General features: G+C 43.8%; 3 protein-coding genes across 6 annotated transcripts in view; all 3 read right to left on the bottom strand.

Annotated features, from left to right (window-relative positions):
• The window catches only part of rnf212 (ring finger protein 212), a 34964-nt gene extending 29985 nt beyond the window's left edge, over positions 1-4979 (bottom strand). For 3 of the 4 annotated variants that reach the window (XR_002836711.2, XR_002836712.2, XM_023799954.2), the window contains exons 1-8: positions 4743-4978; positions 3747-3859; positions 3377-3438; positions 3165-3239; positions 2159-2215; positions 1679-1737; positions 1535-1594; positions 972-1024 (exon numbers count right to left, since the gene is read on the bottom strand). Coding sequence is in view for 2 of the 4 variants with exons in the window: in XM_023799954.2 (XP_023655722.2) it covers positions 972-1024; positions 1535-1594; positions 1679-1737; positions 2159-2215; positions 3165-3239; positions 3377-3438; positions 3747-3855 (475 nt within the window). In the remaining 2 variants the exon portion in view is untranslated. Of the gene's footprint in view, positions 1-971; positions 1025-1534; positions 1595-1678; positions 1738-2158; positions 2216-3164; positions 3240-3376; positions 3439-3746; positions 3860-4742 lie in introns of all 4 variants that reach the window. The other variant, XM_023799956.2, reaches the window with a different exon arrangement.
• A 620-nt stretch (positions 4980-5599) lies between these two features.
• On the bottom strand, positions 5600-8818 carry LOC111837689 (transmembrane emp24 domain-containing protein 11). The gene is made up of 5 exons (XM_023799957.2): positions 8571-8818; positions 7918-8009; positions 7296-7421; positions 6964-7110; positions 5600-6210 (listed from the first exon to the last, which is right to left on the bottom strand). Exons 1-5 carry the CDS (start codon positions 8698-8700, stop codon positions 6061-6063), a joined length of 645 nt encoding a protein of 214 aa, XP_023655725.1. The 5' UTR covers positions 8701-8818; the 3' UTR covers positions 5600-6060.
• A 2958-nt stretch (positions 8819-11776) lies between these two features.
• On the bottom strand, positions 11777-19234 carry spon2b (spondin 2b, extracellular matrix protein). Its single transcript, XM_023799928.2, has 6 exons — positions 19096-19234; positions 18219-18449; positions 17533-17756; positions 16449-16640; positions 14716-14899; positions 11777-12837 (listed from the first exon to the last, which is right to left on the bottom strand). The coding sequence occupies exons 2-6, from the start codon at positions 18439-18441 to the stop codon at positions 12659-12661; spliced, it is 1002 nt and encodes a 333-aa protein (XP_023655696.1). The 5' UTR covers positions 18442-18449; positions 19096-19234; the 3' UTR covers positions 11777-12658.
• Positions 19235-21358: the final 2124 nt, after the last annotated feature.

Genomic DNA, 21358 nt, shown 5'->3' with positions numbered 1-21358 from the left:
GTAGCATTAATTTAATTTATGTATGAAGAGATTATGGCTTAGGAAATATTTCAAGGCAAATACCAATACCTGCCACAAAAGGAAATAGTTGAATATGAGAAAGACAAAGGTATATTAAATGCAGGCACTTCCACAATGGAATAGTCCCTGAGTTAATTAACTTATTAACGTACTTATGGTCACGAACAGACATGCTGCACAGGCTGAGGTAGGCCATTCTTTCAGCTTCTATGGTCAGAGACCCTCCCAGCATGATTTAAACGGAACCACTCCAAGAGATCGCTTTCATTCTATGGTAAAGCCTTCTGTCTTGATGTGAGTACAGTCTTCCAGCCTGACAATGTCCCTTCCACTGTTCATGGACGGGCATTGAACATGTTTCTGAGCATGAAACAAATGTAAAGCATAAGCCATGGTGGTCCCTGTCATTGTACTGTATCTCAACCCAGCTGAATGCTCATGGGAGATCTGGGGACCACCAGCACTTGTGAAATCTATGCCATGGTTCACTGAAGGTCAGAAGGTCACTAATGTCGCCCTATGCCTTAAGATACTTTTGGCTTTATTTTGATAAAGCAATGTATATTATTTATATTGCTGAGTGTAAATTTGATTATACTACATATGTATGTATACAAAAGCTAAATATGTATGAATACATTAAATATTAACATCATGCAATCAAGCCAAAAACCATCTACAACATTACTGTTGCCTTTGGAACAACTAAGGTTCTAATAAGAACCTGACCTGATAATAAACACACTGATAATCAAGGACAGCAAATTCATAACCACAAATGACAGTGATCATATCAAACAAGTCTGACTTAATAAGCAAAAAAGTGTGTATAGAGTAAAGGCTTTACTCCGCTAAATCATACATAGGGGTTCGGGTTCAATCTGCAAACATTCAGCTTCTCTCTGTTGGTGCTTAGAAGTCGCAGGGATGAACATTCAGTCTCCACCTACTTGTCTTTAATGCCGGCTGAGATGTCTGCTGAGGCTGTGAAGCTGCCTTTGCACTGTGAAGCGAAAAATGAAGCTCACAGTTCAGCTGAAAATAATAATGGTTTACCAGAGAGTGAAATAGCTGCGCTAATTTCTCATTTATATATGCTTTCAGATTTCCTTGCAAGACAAAATGTTTCACTGCTCTACATGGTATTTATAACCAGCAATATTTAAAAATGATTATGTCAAAATAAATGTAAAGTCAAAACCATATCACTTATAAAATTAACAATGAACTTGTCATAAATTAGGAAAAAAAAGTTGTAATCCCTTGGACGTACCCTTGTACTGCGATATTTAAGTCCTCATAAACACTTAATCACACCAAGCTTGTGGATTTTGAATCTGATGATGGTTTTGCATGTTCTCCCGATGTTTCCTCTATGTACTGCTGTTCTGGTGACTTGGACACTCCGCGTTTCACTCAGTGTGGGATTGCATGCGTGTTGAGTTACTGTTAAATGTTTCTGTGTATTATAGCATATTTGAAGCAATAATCTAAACAAATGTTAAAGTATTACCTTTGATGTTTGAGTGCATTTTCTAACTTTGCAATATATGCCTTCTGTTCAGCCATTTTTCTGAAAATAAAACATGTAGGTCTTTCAAGGTCTATCTCATTACAGTATAATTAAATAGTAGTGCGTTTATCTATAACTCCTTACTTGTTCATTTCTTGCATCTCTTTCTTAATCATATGCATGTGCTCCTCTAGCTTAGCAATCTAAAATCAGGCAGAAAAAAGTCAGTAAGCAGATTTTTCAAAGACTGAGAGTTAAACTCAGCTGGGCATTGGGATCCAATAAGGCTTCAGATCTACTCTACCAGGCAACTGTCAGTTGTGAGTCCTATTAAAACTACCACTCCTCTAAACCCGACAACTGCAGTGTATAATGGCAGTGTGCTGACTTCATTGGTGTGATTGTCTTTGACTAGCATGACAGAGCATTGGAAAGACAAAAAAAATAAAACAAAACCTTTGTGCTATAAGAAGCAAAACAACATACAGCTGCAAACATTATGGCATTATTATAGAGATACATGTAGAAAAATGTTGCCATAACTACTTCTGACTGCAGACTTGAGGCATTAAGTCATTGTCCAGCTACAAAATGTATATAAATAAGGCAGATATTGCCACATACCCTCTTCTGGTAATGCACTAAGAGCCTTTTTCTGTGTCTTGTCTGAAATTGTAGCACCTGGAGTGTGACGGAAAAAGGCTTAACTTGCATCCAATGTCACTTATATATAATAATGGAAAAGCACACGGAGATGGCCACACTATCCTCATTATGACAGTGGAACAAGTGACTTACAGCCAATAACGTCGAGGTTCACTTACCATTTGGGTAAACATTAGAACGGCTAGGATACCTGATCCAAGTGATTTTAAGCAGGATGTGATTGTTGGTTGGCTATGTGATGGTAGTATATTATACTATTTTCTGCCATTAACCTTTTCACGAGATGCTGAAGTTAACCAATGTAGGTTGTGGTGTCTTTGCCAAAAGTTGACCAGGCTGGGCATGAGACAGGAGCCACCTAGAGAGGGCCCACTACTTCTTCAGAGACCTCGGACCAAGGTGGAGCCCCCAAAATTCTGAGGTCTCCTTTCATAAGCCAGGACCACTGGCTCCTCTACAGATTCCCTATTTTCAAACAGAAGAGCTCAATGGCTCCACCTGCCCAGGTTTCACAATCCCTGTATTTTCCCAGGTACCGTTCAGTTCGGTGTCCCTGCCGATTTGGCCCATCATCATATGCCAGGAAGTCAGAGCAGACTAAGTCTTGGCTTTATGGGCATCACACTAATTTATATAAGCAGGGATCCCAGTGACCCTGTATGGTATTCTGACCATTGACGTGGTGTTTCAGGCACAGAAATTAATCCTCATCCAACCCTTGATTGTAACAGCTCATTACACAGGTCAACAAATTTTTACTTTCTTGTCACACCAAATAACATCAGGGGCATTTTACTTGAATTCAGCACGAAAAATAATTTATCTAATCAGAAATTCCCTATCACACAAGGATTTTAAGTGACACACAAGTAATATTTACTCTATCTGTATCTTTACAGTATACGTGTATAGTGGAAGTGACTCATCTAAAAGGCAGAAGTACATGATTTCCTGCTGTACTTACCTTGCTTATTTCAGAGAAGTAATTTGTTGCTACAACACTGATGTCTGAGAAGAGGGCCTTTACTTCTGAGCTACTCTGTGAAAATCAGACCAATCCAAAATTTTTAAATCCCAACACATCTATAGCTGAAATAGAGTCAGACTTATGAAAACATTTAACGTTCAAGACTGTTTCCAAAGTCTAACCAGTAAGGACAGATATGTTCCACTTACTTTGTGTGAGAGTGGAGTAATCTGACACTGTGCTTTACAAATCAGGCACTCTCCTTTTTTGCCTGAAATAAATAACTGTTTATGAAATTCTTGCAAAGAAATGAACCAAAACACTTTTTATTGATTTAACTTTTGAAGTACCTCTGAACCACCACTGGGTGGCCCTATTAGCTAATTTAAAATGAAGTTTAAATCCAGTTTTACAATAGGTCTTGTTTTTAGTTAAGGTGACAAAGCATTGACCGCATTTTAAATGTGCAGTATAGTGCCCTGTTAACAGTGCAGTATAACAGAGTTGTACTACGCGCCTGCCACTATGTTGTCATAGTCTTGCATACTGTGTTGCTACAGTGACCAAAGGCTGGTGTACCTTTCTGAAAGCAAGTGCTGCACACAGTATGGCCACAGGTGGAAATGGCCAGTTTCAGGTCAGCAGCGGGTGGCAGGAAACACGAGTTACAGCAAACCCAGCTGGGCATGTTTCTGAAGCACATAATGAGAAAACAATCACGTTTGGCAGCTTAGCATTCACCTGGCTGCACTAAAAATCTACCAATTTATCAATTGTTAGAAAAGTATTGTTACTGTCAAGCTTTCCCACTTCTATAAAATGTTAATTGTAAGTAAATACCTTCAAAAATCATGTGATGACACATTTTTATTGTTTTTTATTGATTATAATTAGCAGGATGGAATCACCAGTAAAAAAAAAATAGTTTTTTTAAAATCAGTTTGTCCTCACTAGTTTAAAACTCAGGCACTCAGACACCCTGCTTCAAAATATTTTATTATCTCCTAAGTGCAACATTCATACTTAGTATGAGCATATTATATCATATCCTATTCCGTTTCAGAGCAGATTAATAGCCAAATGTTTAAATTTCCTCACACGTGTCATTTAGTTCCGATAAATTGTTGAATACAAAACAGAAATACCAGTATGCACTGTTTAAGGTCTCTGTGAGTCACGTGTTTGCCCCAACGAATTGGCCATTACAAAGCTGTAGAGTATACGGCAGGCCAGGCCCAGACGAACATACACAGGTCACGCTGTACTAAATAATGAGGTTTGTAGAGATTGTACAGAACCTGTCTATGTAGTCACTGAAATATAAGGCGTGGGGAAGGAGGGCCGCGCCATTCTCTTCTTTAACAATTTCAGCTTATTCAAAGTTATTGACAGGAAAAACGGGGCAGCTAGATCTGCTATTTATTTTACCGTTCGTGTTTAATTAATTAATGAGATTAAATATAATCATGAGCCATTTACTAGGCAAACTGTGGGCCCATCAAGTATCCATCCGGGTCAACAATTATTAGATTTTACAGACATAGCAACCTAGCCTAACGTAGCATCGTGTTCTACCTGTCTGTCCGTGTATCGGAGCCTCAGCACTAATAACCGCAGCAAAACGCCGTCTCTTTGCACTGAAGATAGACGTTAATGAATAAATTGCCGGAATGATTACACAGTTTAGTGCTTTTGTTTTCACTAGTTGACGCTCAGATACGAACTCAACTTCACTCGAATTTTGCCCATTTCCGTTAATCCGGACGCGTCACGTGACCACGTTGCGCGAATCGGCAAGCCTCGACCTGTAGCGGATTATACAAATATTATATTGCATAAGTCATAATGATATCTGGAAATAATTATTTAAGCACTGAAGGGACCTGTGCGTTTGTAAAAAAAAAAAAAATCCAAAGAGAAATACTAGATGCATTATCATGCTTGAATATTTTAATTACCATAAATATTTATACTAGAAATATTATTTGCATGTATGGGCATCCATCCATTTTCTGAAACTGCTTGTCCTATAGAGGGTCACAGGGGGTCTGGAGCCTATGCCAGAGGCTATGGGCACAAGGCAGGATGAGGTGCCAACCCATCACAGGCCACACTCAGTGCTAGCCACCATGCCACCCCAATAGTTAATGTAATATTTTTAATTGTTTTCATAAGGAGGGTGGCTCAGGCGGTAGTACTGTTGCCTTGAACCTCTTGGTTTGTGGGGCTCGAATATCCCATCTGTGCACTTCTTAGAGAGCTTTACTCCAGGTACTGCAAGGACATGCAGTTCGGCTAATTTATGTTTCTAAAATTTCTTGGACTGGTGTCCAATTCTAGGTGTATTCCAGCCTTGCGGGATAGGCTCCAGTCCCCCCCCGTCACCCTGACCAGCATAACCTACTATAAGATGGATGAATGGATGTTCTCAAAAAGGCCAAGTTCATTTCTGCCTCTGCTAATAGAAAGCATTATGGAGATAAATTGCAATATATTTCTCACAACTGAACACTGATAGATCAAGACAGTAGATAAATACAAAACAATTAGACAGTGGGGAAGGTACTTTGGGTTATTTAATGAAAGCCTGCAAAATTTTAACTGCCACATGTAAAAAGATGTCAACCGCCAGTGGAGCTCAGCACTGTTTTATACTGACCTTTATGTTTAATGGCCGAAATGCAACAGGAGTTTTGGTAATCAAAGCATATGGCATTTGATAGTACAAAAAAGAAACAGGAGTTTATAGCCTAACCTTTTTATTTATACACCTTATGACATAACTGTATAATTACTTGTTTTACTCAGCTACTGCCATATAGCTACTTCTATACAGTATATGCTAGACAAACAAAATTCAATGCTTGGAGCTGAGAGGTAATCTGTTAGTTAATTAAACAAGCTTCTTTTCTATCAGGAAATCTTTCAGTCTTTTCACTTGCCAGAATCCGACCGTGAGGAGAATGGCTGTTTGTACTACTGCCCACCATAAAACCTTCCCATTGGTGTCTTCACTCATCTGCCGAAACATTTCCTCGCGTTCCTGAGGAGAGAATTGACCTGGTCTGGTGCCATTTGCATTGTAAAAACATACATATACTTATGTATATACAGTACTATGCTCAGCATAAATGTATTTTAACACTAAAGTGTGTTCAGCACAGTAGACATGTTTTTGTGCTATCTCTGTGTAAGAGACTACAATTTCAATACCTCTTATTTGAAGTAAGATTTAATGGTAACATGAAGTGCACCTTCATAATGCATTATAGAGCATTCATAGGCAGCATGTAAGTATACCTTAAAACCCTAACATACCGTAACAGTTTTAATATACATGTTTGTTATGATCATGTAATGTTTGTTATTAATGTATATTAAAGCCGATAAGGTATGTTATGGTATACTTATATGTTTCTTATGAATGTTCTATGAATGCATTATTAAGGCATTTTGAAGGTGCAGTTAATGTAAAGTTAAACCAATTTAATTAACTTAATGATTTTTGGCTTGGCTTGATAACCTTTTTATTCAATTGTATGCATCGACGCTGGTTAAAATCTAATATGAATTAAATGAAAAAAGAAAAAGATTTTCTCTAGGTTAAGAGAGAATGATAGAGGCAAGGCTTCGGGGTAGTGGAAGCTTGCTAGAGAAACTATATTTAGTCCTTACTTTTTGTTTCTTTGCTCTCCAAGTTTGTTGACTTGAAGAAAGTGTAAAATAACCTTAAAAGAATTGTGAATTTGTTTGCCATTCTGGAATTTAATGGTGTTCTCGCTAACTGTTACTGTACCCTCTGGAAGTCTTGCTGCTTGCCAATGTAAAGGACTTGGTCGATCAGGTGCCGCAAAACGTATTCCATGTTCTTCACTGTGTCTTTGGCTCTAGCGGCTCCTGGGTCTATCGTGTGCTCTCCCATCTGCACGTCCAAATGGAGGCGCTGGCGGAAAGGTACAGGTCCGCCGATTAGTAAGTGCGGGCTGGTTAAGCACCATGCTTCACATGTATAAATAAATATAAATGAAAATATGAATAAAATATTAGTCACACAGTTTAGATTCAGGTCTTTCTACTACAGGTCAAGTAAATGAAATTGTTTGGTACAATATATCCCATGTATCTTACCAGTCTGTCCCCAGCAAAAATAGAAAATCGTGTGGAATTTGATTTCAAGCAGAGGAAATGCTGGCCAGAGGAATGTGAGGTGAAGGTAAACTTCCCTTGACTGCCGTACCTTTTGGACATCAGCACCTGCAGCCCAAGAGAGAGGAGCATTCTCAATGAGTGCTGAAGACCTGCTTCACACAGGCTCCACTGAGTGCTGACGACCTGCTTCAAACAGGCCCCACTGAGTGCTGAAGACCTGCTTCACACAGGCCCCACTGAGTGCTGAAGACCTGCTTCACACAGGTTCCACTGAGTGCTAAAGACCTGCTTCACACAGGCCCCACTGAGTGCTGAAGACCTGCTTCACACAGGTTCCACTTAGTGCTAAAGACCTGCTTCACACAGGTTCCACTGAGTGCTGAAGACCTGCTTCACACAGGTTCCACTGAGTGCTAAAGACCTGCTTCACACAGGCCCCACTGAGTGCTGAAGACCTGCTTCACACAGGTTCCACTGAGTGCTGAAGACCTGCTTCACACAGGTTCCACTGAGTGCTGAAGACCTGCTTCACACAGGCCCCACTGAGTGCTGAAGACCTGCTTCATACAGGCTTCACTGAGTGAAATGCGCACCATGGTACCTGATGACTTGGGTCTCTCACGGTAACAGTTAGTCCAAGATGAGGGGAGCTGTCTTTCTTCATAGTGTCCCAGTACTCTAGTAAAAAATACCCTGAAAAAACACATTTTAAAGCTTTGTAGTACTGATATATGCTTTGGTTCTGAACACAGGTTCACAGGTTCTACAAGGATATAGTAGATATTGCCATCGAACTGTTGTCCTACAGTCAGCTCTGATATGCAGTTGGCAGCTGACTTGTTTGTCTGTTCCCTGTTCAACATGTCAGTAGTATTTGGTATAAGGAAGATATCTGACACATGTTCAAATATATGCTGTAGTGAAGAATGGATGTTATTGTTAGTGAGTTGGAAAAATAACACTTAAAACACCAAGGTTGGGTAAAAAATAGTGGCACACTTTTTAAACTGTTTTGTGAAAAGTTTAATGTTGCCAAGCCAAATGGGGTGGTTATGTCATAATCATGTAAGGATATGCATTACTGGTACTTTGAAATTTAACTAGTAACATATTGAACGCCTTTGAAATATGTCAAGGTGCCTGATGTCTTTCTAACCCAGAAACAGATTGACTTACTGGATGACTGCAGTGTCAGCTGTGGTTTAGCGGTACCCTCCGGTGTGTCTCCCAGCTGCCTGACTGGTTTTAACTCACCTGTGACCAAGGTGTCCTGTGGAATCTCCTCAATGATGCACCTCTCCTCCTGTGGTCCCAGGTCAAAGAACATCCCGGATGTCACAGTCAGACAGTACAGCATCAGAAAGCCAGCTTTCCATGCGGCCATTTTCACTGCCCCACGCGAACCGCTTGCAGGAGTGTGGAATGGGTTTGCTTAACCGCAGTGTGAGAAGTCTACATCTGCTGCTCTTTCAGGCAAACACTTTGCTGATTGGAGCTCTACAAGAAATCAGAAAGGCTACGATAAGCATTCATAGAGAAGGTCAAACCAGTATTATATGGAGAGTGAAATGGTTCATTATTAACTGCTGCCCTTCAAATACTTAGCTCTAAGTTTGCTCATTTAACAGCAGTGCTGTTTCAACAAGAGATGTACTTTTAGTTTAAAGATTGATGCATTTGTTTTACATTAAAATGAAATATAAAGTTTTGTTTCTAATAGTTAAAGTAAGCCATTGCATTCTGAAGATTATATTAAAATGTGTTGAATGCTCACATTTGGCACAATTTTCACTTTCTGTTTCTTTTAAGGCCAAAAGTAGAAACTAAAAATTGCTGCATTCAACTTCACTCAGATCTAAAAAAAAAAAAAAAAAAACATAACGATTAAAATAAAAAATGAGCCACAAAACCACCCGAGTAAATGAGCAGCAATACTGGAGTTTTTGAGGATTTGAGACTGAAGACAAAGTCACAAATTTCAAATAAGGAACGATGACAACTCCAGAAAAAAGCAAGGAATGATTCTGAATAATTACCATGTGGCAGGTGGGCTGGTTTGCATATTACCCCCTTGTTTCTTTTGGTTCCCTATGTCCAAACACATGTGATTTGGTGAACCATTGTACATGTGTGTGTCCTGTCATGGGCTGGACCTCCTTCCAGGGTGTTCCCTGTCCCTAGTTAAATGGACTGGCTGATGTTTTCTTAGTAATTTCACTCTGCTGTAGCCTGTACCCAATTAGATGGACTACTTGGTGTTGCACTCTGCTCTGGTACCCTTTGGATGATCCCTAATTAATCCCTGTGGTTCTCCCTTTTTACCTCCCTTAAAAATAAACATAAAAGCTGGCCGGTGTTATTGTTCGACACCTAACCCCATCTCTCCGGGACATGTTTACTTACCCAGGAAAACAAGCTGGTCTTATATGGGTGACTAAATGCTGTACAGTAGAACCTTGAAACTCCAACGCCTCTTAACTCGACCAAATGGGACGTCGAACAGGTTTGCCGATTTCTTTCGACTTGGACCTCGACTGGAACCTTGAAAGCCGACCGTTCCTGCTAAAAGTTGTATGGATGGAAACGCGTCTCCCTTTCCAAACAACAACCCCTCCATCCCTCCTCCTCTCCACCTGCCACTTCCAGTACGCCATCAGCTCACCTCAGTACAGGTAAAGTGCTCAGAAATCGCCTTTTCATGTGTGTATTAGTTTTACATTGATTGTTAATGCATTTTATTATTAGTTAGGTAGGTAGATGGGTTTAAATAGGCAATCATTTGGGGGGACTGGAACAAATTAAATTCATTTACATTATTTCTGATGGGGAAATTTGACTTGGACCTCGACCAAATCACAACTCAACCAGCCTTCTGAAATGAATTAGGTTTGTGTTCCAAGGTACCACTGTACTGTTATTGCATCATGTTTTTCTAAGAACTGGCCCTGGCATTACCAGAACCAGGATGAATGTTACAGTGTATGCAGGATCAACCATTAAAAGAGGGTTTGGATTTTTCTATTGTAAGGTAAACACATTTTAAACACAGACGTTGTGTTCCTATCCATTACATTGATTTTTAGGGCCCACATGTTAATTATCCTTTAATGTTCGCTCCATTTAAATATGCTTCGATTTTATATGCTGTTCATCTTAAAATTAATGATGTGTAAAATTATAAAAAATAAGCACACTGTTAGGGACGGGAAATTCTTGCTCCTTTTTATATATGAATTTATAAGTATTAATAATTATTTCAGCTTTGTTGCCTAAGATGCGTCCACATGTTTGCGTATCTCCCCAGAAGCATAATCAGATTTGGGCCATATGTGAGCACTGGTCCGTACGGCTTGGTCTGCGACGGGAGCTTCGGGTTTGGCTCTGTGCAGCTGTGCAGCCAATGGTGCATTAAGGAAAATAATATGAGAGGGCATGCGGGGTCCCTCAGACTGGTGGCTGGCACTGCGCTGGGGGCACTGGGCTGGGGGCACTGGGCTGGGGGAACATGGCGAGCTCAGGGTGCCATGCAGACGGGGCCTTGCCCAGTGTACCTGCATGTCCTGAATGCAATATCAGTACCCGGACCAGAATAAGCAGGGAGAAGCTGAATGGTTGGGCAGACGGACGGACAGACAGACAGATGGATGGATGGATGGATGGAGGGGCAGACAAGCTTCTCTGTGGGCCCTAGGCTGACAAAGGTAGGGGCCATTGAGCTCTTTGGAGACAAAAGAGAAACAAGAGGGAATTAAAATTGATGGAACATGAATAATATGCTAATCAAAGTAGGGGGCAGGGGGTGGGGGCACCAGCAGTAAAACTAACCAATCAGGGCGGGGGCAGGAGTACTGTTTGTAAGAGAGGGGGGGGGGTATGACATCGGAGGATTGATCTGCCAAATTTAAGATGTATTATTTACAGATGATAATATTTTAATGAAAATTGTTATATATTAATGAGTTGGAGTTTGATGTGTTTTGTTACAAAAAAAAGATCAGCAGAGGGCGCTAAAGTGCAGGGCCCAGGGTTGTTCACCCCCCAACCCCCACCACCCCCCCAAATTTCACCCCTGGGTAGGAAATTTAGGAAAGGATGCTATATTGTAAACATTTTATTCACTGTTTTAAACTTTTCATAATAGTGGACTCTATCTGGGGGGGGCATGGTGGTGCAGTGGTTAGCACTGTTGCCTTACACCTCTGGGACCCGGGTTCAGGTCTCTACCTGTGTGGAGTTTGCATGTTCTCCCCGTGTTGTTATGGGGTTTACTCCAGTTTCAGTACTTGGTTTAATTGGAGTTACTAAATTGTGAGTGAATGGTGTGTGAGTGTGCCCTGTGATGGGCTGGCCCCCTGTCCTGGGTTGTTCCCTGCCTCATGTCCATAGCTTCCAGGATAGGCTCCAGACCCCACCCATGACCCATAAGCAGGTTGGAAAATGGATGGATGGATTCTGTCTGCTGAAAATGACACATTTATTTACATTTTTTTACAAAATTATACATGTAAATATATGCATTAACTTTTGTAATCAATGTTCATACATAATTTAGTATTGTTGGATGATGTAATGGCCCACAATTTAAGTTTAAAAAAACAAACATTTGGATAAACTCTGGATAAATCCACTGCATGTACGTTTTTAAAAGGGAAGCTGTTCAAAAGCACAGAAATACGCATCTAGATACGATAATATAATCTCATGGTTAGGTAGATAGGTCTGCATTTTATAACCAATATAATCACATCCCACTCCACATTTCCCTTTAACGTATTAAAAGGTGCTCTTGTTGTGTGAATCTCCAATTTACTCACTAGAGGGCAGCAGTCAGTCAGATATCAGAGGTGATGATGCTTTAAATTAGGGTAATTCAAACCAGTTTAGTTCTGAAGTAGTAACAATACTTTAAAGATAATGGTTACGGCGCTAATCGCTAACATTTTTACCCAACAGCTTATGTCTGAACTCTCTCATCATGTGACCCATGGAGGTTTTGACTGTAGCAATGAAATGGCCGCTGTGCAACTAGCTCGCCTTATAAACCCTTCTGCCTTGTATTTAAGTGAGGAGGAAGGTGAGCACAGGGGAGCGAGCGGCTTGTCTGCTCGTCTCCAACGCCCTGCGTCCTCCCGCAGCATTTCAGACACCATGGATGGGCCTCCTTGGCCACTCAGCAGTGGTGGCAGTTGGGTACAACTGCGTTCCCTTGCTCCCCCTTTTAAAGTGCACTAAAAAATGTAGTCTGTGAGGATAAAGTCAGCTGGGCGTGGCTGCTGGCTTAATGCAGGCCTGCGCTTCCAGTTCATCAGGCCTGTCTTCGCAGGCTTTGTGTGTCTCTCCGCTCACACGCAGTTGTCCGGCTCGCAGGCCTTGCTCTCCTCCAGGGAGGGACACTCGGCCCCGTTGTTGGCTGGGTGCATGTGGACGTAGCGGGTCCTGTGACGCACCCCCGGCTCCCCACAGGCACCCTTACACAGGCCCCAGGGGGACCAGGCGGACACCTCGCAGTCCAAAGGAGTATCTGGGGAAAAAAAAGGATCCGGCCTCAGGCTTAGGGAGACTCATGGGGCTCAGGCAGGCAAGACGGCAGTCATCACATCTGCATGTCTGATGCACATAATGGGGGCAGCCAGACTTGCTAAGGAAGTGATTCAAGCTTTCTTAGAATTACCCTGTGGCTACAGGTTTGGACGCAATTAAAGACCACACTGAACACATTTCTTCCTCAGTTTAAGCAGACTGTTAGTCGGTACGCTTTTTGCAGTAGACCTCAATGTGTGGTGGTCTCTGAAAAAATCTCAATCCCCTGTATAGTTTCCTGCATTTTGGAGCGCTCAGTAACATCAGCTAAACCTCCCAGCTAGCGGAATCCAGTGCTGTGCAATGCAGCACTGAGGTGACACAGGAACTGAGTCGGATTTTCTCGCCCCACCTGCCGCCGTCGGATTTCAGGGGTAGCAGTTTTCTTCTCCTTTGCCTAAGTGCCGTCAAGAGGCTCTGCCAAAGCCCAGGATGACGCAGTGAGACTCTGCTGGGCTTCAGGTAAAGAGCTCTTAGCAAGAGACGAGCAGTTCTGAGCGAATCGTCAGCTCCGAGCTCCTGCCTTGAAGGCCTACCGGCGCGTTTGAAGCAGGACCCACATCCTATCTGGGCTGTCCCCAAGTGGGAAGCAGTGCCCTCACTGTGACAGTGCTAATATCTATCCCAGATTAGCTCCTCTGAGGGCAAGGGGGAAGACACTGAGACAGAACATGGAAATAAGAGCAGGCCTGCCTTTTCCATCATTACTGACATGGACAGTGTGGCGCTGAGTGATGCTTCTCATTCTCCTGTTTGGGTCTGTTTTAACGTTACCATGGGGACGTGGCCCAGCCACCCGACCGGGGAAGGGAGGTCAAGAGCTTTCTGGTGACGGACACAGTGCACATTTCAGGTGGAACCTCCCGCTAGCACACAGTAGGCCGGCCCACGTCTGCGTGAGTTAAAGCATTAGCCAACCATGCCTAATGAGGCTCCTTCCAGTATAAAGATCCCAACTGTGTCTTCAGCTAGCCAAGAACGTTGCAGGGAGGCTGCTGGAATGGCTAGATCATTTTAATCAGGGTAATTAAGTGCCATTTATGAGGTGTAGCGACTGTATAAGAGACGGTTCGTTTTATGGACTATTTCGTGCACGTATGTAACAAGCTGCGTGTATGTAGAGCACTGGTGCTGCAACGACTGCGTTTTTGTTTCCGATCATTTTTACTTTTGCCAGCTTGTTGATGATAGTTAGCAATCTGCCTTCAGCTTTGTGTGCTAAGCTTACGACCCATTTGGGCCAATCTGCTGTGAGAGACAAGCTGATCTGTTACACTGAAGGACACTCCTCATGCTATTTACATGATAAATACGGGTCTGAAAGATGCAAGCATGTCTATGGCATGGACTTATGTGTAGCTGTCATTGTTCTTGCAACAACTAATGTGTGGTAATTGTAGTCTTTCAGTTGTAGTTTTCTAAATATTTTATTAGATATTTAAGTGGCCAGTTATTTGGCTTGAGATTCAGTTTCTGATTCTAATAAACCTGATTCTGATTCTGAGATGCTTGAAAACCTTTATCGTCATAAGGATTGAGAAACATTGTTCCATTTATCCCGGTTCCATTTATCTCCTGGCTATTGCAAGGAGCTGAAACAAACAAATTTGTGCTCCACCAAAAGTACATCAGATTCACTAACCATGTTTTCTGAGGAACAACATTAGGAATCATTAACCCTACCTAATTTAGGACCCAAACTGGGACCAATAAATTTAATTATGCTCTTGGAAGGGAATGCAAGGACACCTGAAACCTCTTGTGGTTTGAAAGACTGTATCTAATTGTGTCATCTTCTGTATAGGAAGAGGGAGCTTACTTATTCGGGAGTCCTCTATCTCATTGTCAGTGGGGATCTTGTTGGACTGGGTGGGCTCGATGGGAATGCTGGATATATGGTTGCTCTTGAGCTTGGTTAGGGTGAGCTTGGCAATGGGTGGGAGCTGCTTCAGCCGAGGATAGTAGAATGAGTTTGCTGGGTGACTGGGAAACGATGATGTAATCTGGGGAAGATAAATGAAAGCCTCCATTGTTACTATGGATACAGAAGAACAGGGAACGTTAATTTAACACTGCTGATTTCACTCCTACTAAGTTAACTCTTTGGCTCTGCGTGTTGCATAATTATCTATTTCAATTTTACACTTAAGCCGATCTTCGTTAATAAGGATGCTGTGGGGGGATTATTTAGTATTAAACATGAAGTAAATGTGTTCTTAATATGAAATTTATCAATGAAACACAACACATCCGTACAAGTTAAAAATGCACCACGATTGTGAGTTTCGCACAGCAGACCAGGGTCCCATGCAGGGTCCCCATATCCTGGACTTAATGATGTCAGGGTGTCAAGCCCCTGGGGACCACCTGTCACAGTCAGGATATGACAAATCCCAGACTAAATCTAGACCTTGTATGCAGGGCACTTTGCTTCTGGGAAAAGTGCCATTAAGGAGCCTAAGATAGATACCTACACATGTGATGGCATCACATCCATCTCATTCGCTGCTTGAGATGCCAAGATGAGAAAGTTACAATGTGCAGAGAGTCAACAGTCCGGTCTGAACAACACTGAAGCATCTCTGCAACATTACTAAAAGAAAAATGGGACAATAGCCCATTTGCACATAATTTACTATTGCTTTGTTCTGCATTGTTTTCAGTACATGTCCTGAAATTGGAGCGGTCGTCTCTCATGGGGTGTCTGGAGAGGAGGGGCTAACACACACAGCCACAGAGAGGCCCGGCCTGCCTCCCCTCCCAAGCTCACTGCGCCCCCTGTCCCTCAGGCAAGCTCACTGCGCCCCCTGTCCCTCAGCCGGGCTCACTGCCCCCCCTGTCCCTCAGCTGGGCTCACTGCGCCCCCTGTCCCTCAGCTGAGCTCACTGCACCCCCTGCCCCTCAGCTGAGCCCATGCCCCCCCCGTCCCTCAGCTGGGCTCACTGCACCCCCTGTCCCTCAGCTGAGCTCACTGTGCCCCCTGTCCGTCAGCCAAGTGCCCCCTGTCCCTCAGCCGGGCTCACTGCGCTCCCTGTCCCTCAGCCGGGCTCACTGCGCTCCCTGTCCCTCAGCCAAGCACACTGCGCCCCCTGTCCCTTAGCCGGGCTCACTGCGTCCCCTGTCCCTCAGCTGAGCTCACTGCACCCCCTCGTTTGTCAGCTGAGGTCCTGGCTAACACATGAAAAGCGGGTTGCAGTGCCGCACCTCGCATTACCTCTCAGTAATCAGCTGTCTTCCTACAACGTCCCTCCCAGCTCAAGTTCCCCACTGCCTACCAGTGGCCACTTTCAGCCTGCAATCTAATGCTGGACACCTGCAGATAACACTGACTCAGTTCATGTTAAAGTCCATAACGGGATCAAATTAAAGAAGGAGCATTTAACAACCAGTATTTATGACTTCAGCAGTTTCCCAGGACAGCCTACTGTGTCAGCCTCATAATAAACATTAGATAGCTATAATTACTTTTTATTGTCAACATAACAAACCTGGAAAGCAACCAAACCCAAATCCTACCCACACTCCTAAGTGCAAGTAAGCAATTGTCTTTACCTGGGTAACTTTCTCCTGTGGAATGGTCTCAAAGTTCGGGGAGGAGAAGGTGAAGCCGCTATCCGTGCCAGCATCGTAGGGGTGCAGGTCCAGGGAAATGCTCTCCTTCCATTGGTCCCCCTCACACAGGTTCAGGCTGTCCACGCCCACGAACCAGTCTGGACTGGGCACGATGCGTATGATGAAGGACAGCTGTGGGAACCAATCGGGAGCCAGGTTGGCTTGTGTTGATTTGACAAAGAAGAGCCATGGCGGCACACAGGGCCACGTGTTGGCCTGGCTACAGCTACACTTTACCAGCCACTCCCCTGATGTGAAACCATAGTGTGTGTAGCATCGTAAACGCTGTGCTACACAATAGTCGTTCAGGTGCCTCGTTGAACACTCCTTTCCTTTTGTGAAGAAGGGTGATAGCTGGCAGACGTCTCTGTACCACAGAGACGCAGCCGGTGTTTGGCATACATTGCAGCCAGCTCTGTCTGATGTTTTACTATATGTCTCTTGGGTGGCAACTAATTCTGGAGGCCATGCAACTAGTAGCATATAATCTACTTTACATGCACTGCACATTGCATTTAGTTAGGCATTAATCAGTCTGTCTTAATCCTCTAGAACTGAAAACTTTGATAACACTATTTCAAGCAGTCATATAAGTGCATTATAGATGCCTTCATAATGCATTGTAATGCAATCATAAAGAATTATAAACATGGCTAGAAATATTTATAAAAAGGCATAACCCATTACAGCCATGTTTACTATGCATTATGAATGCACTATGAAGCTCACATCTTATAATGCACTATAATTCAGTACGGTCAGTACATTTTTAGTATTTATATGACTGCTTTAAGTATAGTGTGACCAAAACTTTATTTGCATACTTGCATGACTTTGCATTACTTGAACAGATAAAACTGCAAATGTTCAGATAACAGATATGATCACAGTAAATCAGTAAGAAAACTTAGTATGCAATTTAGCTTGCTTTGCATACATCTTTAATGTCACGCGATGCATTTTTACTGCTGAAGCACATACAGCTAATGTTTGGTTTACGCCCATATGGCATGAAGATACTCACAAATGAATGCCTCGCAAAGACCTCGAACTCCGAGGAGGTCTGGCCCGTGCCCTCGGTCACCGCAGGAGCGGAGAACACCCCGTAGACGCTCTGGATACGCTCACCAGCCTCCTCCACCTCCTTCATCAGTGTCCAGGCCTCCCCCTTCTCGGAAAACTCCCTCACCCCGTTGCTGGCGTACTCGTTCGCCTGCCAGATGTGGTAGTCTGAGCTGTGGGTCACGCCTGAACGGAGAGTCACAAACTACCTTCAGGAGTTACCGCTGCAACGCCATGCAGACAAAGGCTCAGATTGTTTTGACCCCTGCCTACTGCACACTGCATCTGAATATGCACCTCGAAAGATCTCACATGTCATAAGCAGATACATTGCCGGGATGCATTAAGTTATTGAGGTGGCTTCCACATTTAGTACAGAGTTACAGGGCTGCCAACTTCGGTGTGCTGGCTGAGGTGAGATTTTTAATTTGAGACAAGTCTGCACACACATGCACATTACCTTGTAAATAGTCTTTATGGTTTGAAAACTGTCCCAACGTTTTTCTTGTAGCTACTTTGAGGTTTATAATGAGATAATGTACATTTGCCATAAGGTTTCTTGCATGAGCGTGAGTCTGAAAGTGTGAGAGTTGGAAACCTTGGAGTTATAAAGCAGGTGTAGGTAGGATCTGTGCATAGGAGACTCACCGATGAGGTGGGACCACTGGGCAGGGGGCCTGTAGAGGGGGTACTGCTTGGGGAAGGCAGCCTGGCTCCACTTTCCCGTGAAAGTCAGGCTATACTTGGCAGGCGTGGTTGCGGAACATACAGGGTCGAGGTTAAGGGGCAACGCGTGGAGTGAACACAGCAAGCTGAGGGCTGCCCAGCAGCGTGTGAGCCTGAACCTCTGCAGGAAGGGGGCGCTGTCCATACCTGGAGCTACAAAACGGTGCAGAAGAGAAGCTGGTCAGATGCAAGAGCCCCTCAGGTCACATGACCAAAGGTGCTGTGATGAGTAGCGGACTGTCCTGTAGCACCGATGAGGTCATTCCTAAAGGTGTGCAATTTTACAGCTACTCAAACATGCAAGTAGCAACATTGAAATACTTTAGCAGTAAACATTTATACAGTCAGGAAGGCAGTTTTCCAACTGAGCACCTCTAGCTGTTTTCCTCGTGAAGATAAAAAATTGTCTGCAGAGACTATAAACAGTCCAGAATTAAAACTGAACATCACTAGGTGTCCTGGCCTGGCCTCTTAACCACTGAGGCACATTACAGAAATTCCAGGCACCTCAACAACCAGCAGCACTTAGCAAGCAAATAAATAATGAGTGACTCTGATGCACCACTTGGTGACACCTAAAATATTTCTAAAAATAACTATAATGGACAAAGAAGCAAAAATGAAAGGGGCCAATGTGTGCAGATATTTCAGAGTTAAGTAGAAGGAAAATAAAAACAGCTTAGAGTAAATGTTGCATAAAAGAACGAGAGCAAATGAAGAAGAATAAACCCATGGATGCGTGGGCAGAAGGTGAGAGCGTGACAGCAGTAAGGCCGAGCGTGACAGCAGGAATACTCACTCTTTGGGTGTGCCTGAGCTGGGGAGGTCGAGGTGCGAGGGGAGCTGCTGACCCGTGCTGTGGCTGTCTGGGTGGGAGACTGCGAATCCTGACAGCCACTGCTGGCCTTTTAAGCACTACAAGCTCCCCGAAGGCAGACGGCCCCGCTAACCTGCTGAGCACCTCTGGCTGGGGGCGTGGCCTGCATGCACAGAGGGCCCGCCCACATTTCAGCCCCCCCCCCCCCCCTAGCATGCAGGAGCAAAAGAAAGTGCTCGCAGAGCGCTGGCCAGGAGGCTGCCGGCTTCCCAGAGCCGCCTCCTTTTGGGGAAAATCCGACACGCTGGCCAGCCAAGCGACCACGTGCTGGCCGCCGGGCCGTGCTGTCAGCCGCATGCAACCCCCCCCACCCCAGCCTGCTCCTCTAATGGCTTCCACATGCTCACGTTTCCCTGCCGCGTTCTGCTGCAAAGCACACCCTCCACGCTGATACTGACTCTGAGCTGACAGGCAGGCTGCATTCATCTCTCTTTCATCTCGTGCATATGGGCACGTGTCACACGTGTAGCATGACTTTTTAAAGAGCTACGGGCAAAATCATTTTTGGCTGATTCATGCCCAGGAAGGTCCTTTAGGTCCTCAAGTTATTAATGAAATAAAAAGAGACATATATGGCATTTATATGGAGTTTTATATTGTATTATATGTTGATTTGTTGGCGTGGAGTTTTCTAATATCAATCTCAAATGTCCCACTGATCCTTACAGTGTTTTTAGGAAAAGCAATATTCATCCATTAAACCAAGCGTTTCACAGTAAATAACTAGCCTGCAGCACAAGCCAAGCAATTCTGGGACAGAGCTTGTCTTTTTTATCGGCCCCGGGTGCAAGACGCTGGCCTGTCTTTAAGAATAACCACCTCTGTGTCCGCAGGGAGCTCTGCATTCCCATAGGCCATGTTTGCCTGACGTTTGTTTTTTCATTGCATTAGGAATGTCGCAGAAGAAGCAAGGAAGAGCATAAATTATCTGTCTATATTTGTATTCTGGTTAGGTTGTTTGTTGTAAGTTGCCATGGAGACGGACAGATGCTGACCAAATCCAATTATAACAAATCTTTGCACATAACTTACAGCCCCTATGGCACATTCCACTTCTAACTGGGGAAGATCTCACAAAATCGAGGTCATCAAGGGTAACGAAACAGCTCTTGGAGTCAGAGAACAGAAATGCCTGCATTTGACTTGTCAGGCTACAACAAAGCAGGGACTGAAACGTGAATTTCTCACCGTATTTCCATCGACAGCAGCACTGTGACTGAGGTGACACTAGGGGATGATCTTCTGCTGGCATGTGAAGCAGCTGCAGGGCTTGCAGTTTAAAAAAATAGGCTGGCAGGCAGAAAACGATAAAACCAGAACAGTCGATTGTGCTTCCTTTGAGAAGGAAAAAAACGGTTGCGGTTGAAACTGAATCAGTGTAGTCAGCAAGGCCTTAGTCCTGTTTCACCACTGACAGGCAACATGTAATATGTCTTACTATAACTGTGATGATTTCATTCCCTTTGCACAGCTCCGGTTAGACAGAGAGAAAAAGATGAGAATCCGAAACCCAGTAAAAGTGCTAATGTGTTTTACATACATCCCGAAATGATACCTTGTGCGATCATGATAATGTGAGCGATTGCAGGAAATCACAGGATACCATGTGAGTAGAGTGGTCTCTGGCATGAGTCAGGGTTGCCATGTTGCTTGGCTGACCTGCGAAACAGCATCTGGCAGCAGTGTCAGGGTTGCCATGTCCTATTGCATAGTGACACTTTTATTCCACTGATCATTATGTTAGACCCTAAAATGTGACTTTGGGGTTAGCCTCTGGGGCTGAGGAGCTGGACTGGAGGGGGTATCTGGCTGGAACAGAGCTGGTCTATAAGGTTCTATCTGGCTGGATTAGAGGGGGTCTTGGGATCTGTGATAGATGGGACTGTAGGGTGGATTACCTGGGTGAAGGGAGGTGGATTACAGGTTTAGGGGCAAGGAGGATTCTGGCAAAAAGAAGAGAGGGGATGTCAGACCTTTGATGAGGGAGCAGCGTCAGCTTTACAGGAAAGCAGTTTCTGGTGAATGAACGTCCAATACAAATATAACACGATCCGCTGAAAATGGAGAGCAGGTCAGGCAGACATAAAAGCAAGATCATCGGCGGTGGAATTACAGGCCAGGAGGCCAGCAGGGATGTGGGGGGAGCTCGGGGCCGCTGGGTTTGCACAGAACAGGGCCGCTAAGG

Source organism: Paramormyrops kingsleyae, chromosome 12 (genome assembly GCF_048594095.1).
Source record: "Paramormyrops kingsleyae isolate MSU_618 chromosome 12, PKINGS_0.4, whole genome shotgun sequence".
Taxonomy (NCBI): domain Eukaryota; kingdom Metazoa; phylum Chordata; class Actinopteri; order Osteoglossiformes; family Mormyridae; genus Paramormyrops; species Paramormyrops kingsleyae.
Note: the sequence above shows the minus strand (reverse complement) of the source record. Positions and strands in the feature narration are given on the sequence as shown.

What these genes read in the sequence shown, in the direction of transcription:
- LOC111837689 (XM_023799957.2), bottom strand. Translation starts at nt 8,700, where the DNA reads ATGGCCGCATGGAAAGCTGGCTTTCTGATGCTGTACTGTCTGACTGTG. An exon ending in ACAGGACACCTTGGTCACAG is followed by an intron (nt 8,010 to 8,570) that starts GTGAGTTAAAAC and finishes GTGTTTTTTCAG; the next exon opens with GGTATTTTTTACTAGAGTAC. An exon ending in TTTTTGCTGGGGACAGACTG is followed by an intron (nt 7,111 to 7,295) that starts GTAAGATACATG and finishes CCTTTCCGCCAG; the next exon opens with CGCCTCCATTTGGACGTGCA.
- spon2b (XM_023799928.2), bottom strand. Translation starts at nt 18,441, where the DNA reads ATGGACAGCGCCCCCTTCCTGCAGAGGTTCAGGCTCACACGCTGCTGG. An exon ending in CCAGTGGTCCCACCTCATCG is followed by an intron (nt 17,757 to 18,218) that starts GTGAGTCTCCTA and finishes CTCTCCGTTCAG; the next exon opens with GCGTGACCCACAGCTCAGAC. An exon ending in CACAGGAGAAAGTTACCCAG is followed by an intron (nt 14,900 to 16,448) that starts GTAAAGACAATT and finishes TATCTTCCCCAG; the next exon opens with ATTACATCATCGTTTCCCAG.